The 5,015-nt window shown below is 46.2% G+C and overlaps 1 protein-coding gene across 1 annotated transcript; it reads right to left on the bottom strand.

The window, feature by feature from the left end:
• Positions 1–2,094: 2,094 nt before the first annotated feature.
• On the bottom strand, positions 2,095–4,152 carry IL17A (interleukin 17A). Its single transcript, XM_014948384.1, has 3 exons — positions 4,023–4,152; positions 2,916–3,160; positions 2,095–2,332 (listed from the first exon to the last, which is right to left on the bottom strand). Exons 1-3 carry the CDS (start codon positions 4,047–4,049, stop codon positions 2,095–2,097), a joined length of 510 nt encoding a protein of 169 aa, XP_014803870.1. The 5' UTR covers positions 4,050–4,152.
• Positions 4,153–5,015: the final 863 nt, after the last annotated feature.

Genomic DNA, 5,015 nt, shown 5'->3' with positions numbered 1-5,015 from the left:
CATCACAAAAGCCAGCACCTCAAAAACAACCAGACTCATAATTACAACCAGCTGCACTCTAAGAACACCTCCATTAGAAGGAAATAACCCCTGATGATGATCATTCAATTTAGAAACAATCCCCACGTGGAAGTGCCTGCCTTCCTGAGGGGTGTGTGGTTTGCAGTTGGTAGCTCTGGCTGCAAAACCTCGTGACCCATGGGTGAGACTTCCTTAATTAGCTGCCTTTGCATTTTCTTGATGAGTTACTTCACAATTCACCCAGTTAACACCACTCTTAAGGTAAGCTGATGGGTGTTTAAGAGAAATTGCACAGCAGCTCACACCCATTTAGCTGCAACGAGCCCGATGCCCAGGTGTCGGGAGGGAGAGATGTAGGTTAGTTTTCTCCCCACAAAACAAGTGAGGACAACCCCGCGGGTGAGGTTTATTGAAAGGAAGAGAAATAGGTCAAGAGCAAGAACTGGGGTGTGCAGGGTGCGATTTCCTGGTCAGCGGTTACTGTAAGAGGAGAGCTGGTGTTACGCGTGAGCGTGCCAGAAGACGCCTCCATGGGTTTGCTCTCCACCACATGAAGACCTCAGTGGTCATAATGAAACAGCTGCTGCCACAAATGAGTACAAGTGCTTGTAACTGAATGAGATGGTTTCCCCCCCAACCCCAACCCTGGTTGCCCATGGCTTGTTGAACTGGCTCCCAGTGACCCATGGGGCAGCAAATACACTCAACTCAACAAACAAGCACCAAAGGAGTCATCTGGACCCAACCACTCGTTTGGCCTACCCAGGGGATGACACCCAGGGTCTACCTGCACCAGGTGTATCTAATTTAAAGTAGCTTCTGTGCAGCCAAAATGAAATATGGGGTTTACCCTGGTTCAAATGCAGGTGAACACGGAAATACAGGCTTAAAACCTCCACCGGTAGAAACCAAAGTCTGAGAATTTGGCTCAGCTCTGGGTGAAAGATGAGTATTGTTAAGAAAAGCAACAATGCAGCAATTTCATAAAATAATTAGTAGTGAGTCTTGCTAGGCTGTGCTCCTTGTGGAGTTAAGGGAGAAAGAGGGCAATTCCTCCTTTCTTAAGTTAGGACACCTCGGCTCAGCAAGTTTATTCCTTGTTCCCTGGGTGTGGGGGGATCCTCATCCACCACTTCAAGCCCAACACCTAATATTTGGCTGTTTCAAGAGTGGTGAGATGAAACCATCTTTGTTCATTTTCCCACCTTCTTGCTAGCCAGCCATCCAATTGATGGAGAACAAGGGAGCTCATAAGGATGACACCTTGTTTGGAAGAAGATGGGACTTTCCCAGCCCACATGAACCGGACTTGATCCTCATCCCAAATTTCAGCTGTAGCTCTACAATGTGATGTCTCCCACCTCTTTCCCCATCATCCTAGTGACCATCCCCAAGGTCTAGAGAACCTGACTCCACTGAGAACTCCCCCAGCGCTGCCTGTATAACCTCAATTCACCACTTTGAGCCCTTTTTTGCATCTATTTAAGCTGCAAGTTCTCTTGTGCTCCTTCTTACTCATATCACTGCACCGGAAAAAACCTGATCTTTGCTGAAATCACTCAGTGCTACTGCAGCACAAGCCCATTCTTTGTGTTCTCTTTCATTTTGAGCTACCATAAAACAACATTCTTTCAAATTAAATAGAAATTTTATTCGGTGGATAAATTATTGAATAAATACAGATAAATATTTATCATTTTTTGGGTACTCCGAGCACATATAAAGCCATAAATATAGTCATAAATAAAAAACATAAATAGAAATATAAACACTCCCCATGGAGCAGCAGTGACACAAAATCAGAGTACAATGAGGATCAGGCCTGGTGGCTTTTTTGTCAGATTTACACTAGAAATAGGCTAGTGAGCAGTGATGGCCAGGGAAGGAAAAAGGGCTTTGGGGATGGGGGAAGGAGGGAGAAGGAGCAGGAGGAGAGGTTTTTTTGTGGCAGTGCTTGTTGGCATGTACCCAGTGGGGCAATTTACTGCTGAGAACAGCTTTTGAAACTGTAATTCATTTGATTCACCAAATAGATATAAGTCTTCTCGACGTTGCCCCATCTTCTGATCTCTCCTAGGACTGGTGGTGGATGACTGGAGCAGCACACGTGCAGCCCACGGTGATGACTTTCTTCTCCAGGCGGAAGATGGGTTCGCAGCCCCCCTGCTCCCGCCGGAGGACGAGGATCTCCTGTCGGATGGGGACGGAGTTGAGGCTGTGGTCCTCCTGCCCCAGTGTGTTCACGCAGCCGGAGAGGCGGCACTTGGCTTCAGCAATCACCCGGGGGAAGCGGTTGGGGTCCTCATCCAGCCTGGGGATGATGACACAAAAGGGGTTTATGCACTTGATCTTCTTATTTATCACCATGAAAGGGCCCATTCTATTTACCTCTGTGTCCTCACTATGAGACAAAGCCAAAGAATTTCCCTATCTTCGACATTTTTAGAACAATTTCCTAGGAACGGAATCAATTTTGGGAGGGTAGTGCTGCCACATCATTCTTTAGGACATGATGAATAGAGCAGAGCTGGGTGAAATACGAAACTGATCGCAAGCGAACTATTCATTTTTGTTTGGTTTTGGTTTAATTTCAGCATTCAAAAACATCTTTCAGCTATGAAAATGTAAAATTACAGGGTACTGATATTTTTCTTTTCCTAGAGTAATAATTCTTTGACAAATATCAGTAAGATGATTAGAAAGTGTTCAAATTATGTCCCCTTGCACTGCAAACAGTTTCTCTGTCACTCAACATCAAAACCTAAGTGTGTACCCAGAAGTGTTTGCAATATTCACAGGACTCCAGGAACATGCTGAGAACCAGCCATCATTCACCAAAAAAAGGCATCTGTGCAGCACAGCTATCGCGATATAGATAATAAATAAAAACTTACCTGTAGTCCCAAGGAGCAAGAGACCGGTTCCTGACATCGTGGATCATTCTAGAGGTATAATCTGAGTTGCTAATACGAATGTTAACGTTCACTGTGGTCGGGAAATTGAGATTCTTTTGGTTCGGGCAACCTTCTCGAAGCCTCACGGAGCCACTATCCCTGATGGGTCGAGGATGAGCCTCCCTCCCATGGGGTGAGCTCCTCACGGTGAGTGCTAGAACCAGCACCAAAACCAGTGATCTGAACTGGGAGAGAGAAAAAGTCTCATTAGCTGTGGTCAGTCAAGAAAGAGAGAGCCCGAAGAGCCAAGTCTTGACCAGTCTGGACCATCAATGGCCCGTCTTCGTACTTGTATTTGGGAGAGACGAGCCAGCATGAGCAAACAACATGATGGTGATGATACTCATCACAACAGATGCTGAACTCTGATTTAAATTCTGATTCATATCTGGCTCTGCACCAGCCAGCGCATCTCTCCAACAAGCATTTCTCCTCCTCCTCAGTCAAACAGCAATGTCTTATGATCTACAAGGTGTGGCCAGGACTCAGCTGACCTAAGCCTCAGCTTTTCTAAGCCTATGCTTAGAAACTTAGTAAGGCGTCTGCTTTCTCAGGGCAGGAAAGGCTGGCCACCAAGCAGACACCTGCTGGAAAAAAAAACCCTTTCTTGATGAAATCTGAGATTTTTGGACCGTTTCCAGGAGCTAGGGTTTTAGAAAAAGACGACAGATAAATACATAGCTTTTAAGAATGTTACAAGAGTTGTCAGTCCTGCAAATACTACCCAGGTTGAAATGTAAATGCACTTCACAGTGACATTTCAACAATTTCGATAGCACGGTGCCTGAGAAAAGGACCATCTCTCCCAGTCCCACACCAGCAGTGCTGCCCTTGCAGATAAATAATGGATAGTCCATTGCCTCCTTGTCACTCCAACACCAAACCCACTTGCAAAAGCTCAGGACAGAAAGCTGTATCAGACCCAGCAACCCATTCAGCTCCAACTAAGACCAACAAAGAGTTGCTCCTAGATGACAGCATCCGCCTTCTGCTTTTTCTCTTGCAGCAAATACATCTTAACACTTATAACAAACATTAAGTACTTACCAGCCCAGTGCAGCTGGCAAAAGCCATGGCAACCTCTCTTCTGATTTAAGAGGATGCAGAATGTGACAGAGCACCAGAGTTCTCCTTCTCCGAGACCTCTTCCACGCTGCTTGTGTCTCGAAGCCAGATGTGGTCTCCTTTTTATAATGAAGTTCCAGCCCTACCATCCTTTCCATTGCAGCATGCAGCTGGCTTACCTGACCCGAGGTTAGGAGCTGATATTTCATTTTCTAGCCCACTTCCTTCCGTCTACCTCCAGAAAGGGGAGGGCAGAGACTATGTCATCAAAATCCCAAATCAGCCAATACAGTTTATTCAGGCAGATAACGAGATAAGGGAAGAAAAGGAGAAAAAAAAAATTGTTCAAGAAGCTTTTTTTATTTATCCCCTTCCCGCCCCCTCTTTCTAATATTAATCACCATTAAACACATCTGTGGGTGCACTTCCATGTGCCTCCTACAAACCAAAGAGCAGAGATCAGCACGCTGCAAAGTCAGGCACCCAGCAAGGCTTTCAAAAGGAGGACAAGATGCAGAACTTCACGGTTTAACCTCCTTTTGCTTCAACTGCACAACCCACCCCCACCTCATCTCGGGGATCCCTGTGTCCTGCAGTGACCAGGCAGGTGAAGAGTAGATGCCCAGGGGATGTCCTCCTGGGGAACCTCAGGTTATCAGGAGCTGGGATGGAAAGCATCCCTAATCATTGCTGAGATGCAATGTTGACATGTTCTGGAGAGCTCTTTGAAAAGCTCATGCGTGCCCTGAGAGGGCACTAATTGGCCTTACTGGCCTTGACCAGTATCACCATGGGTTTCCCTCTGCAGCCTATCACCAGGAGCCCCATTTCAGTTCAGCTCTGGGCCCCCAGTCCCTGCCTGAGCTACACTGTAGGAGTGATGGTTTCCTTGCCCCTTCTCTGGCTTTGGATGGACTTTGGAGTAGCGTTATCCTGGAAACCTATTTTTATTGCAGAAAAAGACTGGTTTGATCA

This window comes from Calidris pugnax, unplaced genomic scaffold, assembly GCF_001431845.1.
Source record: "Calidris pugnax isolate Ruff unplaced genomic scaffold, ASM143184v1 scaffold140, whole genome shotgun sequence".
Classification (NCBI taxonomy): Eukaryota; Metazoa; Chordata; class Aves; order Charadriiformes; family Scolopacidae; genus Calidris; species Calidris pugnax.
The sequence above is the reverse complement of the archived record's forward strand: the minus strand, read 5'-3'. Positions and strand labels throughout refer to the sequence as shown.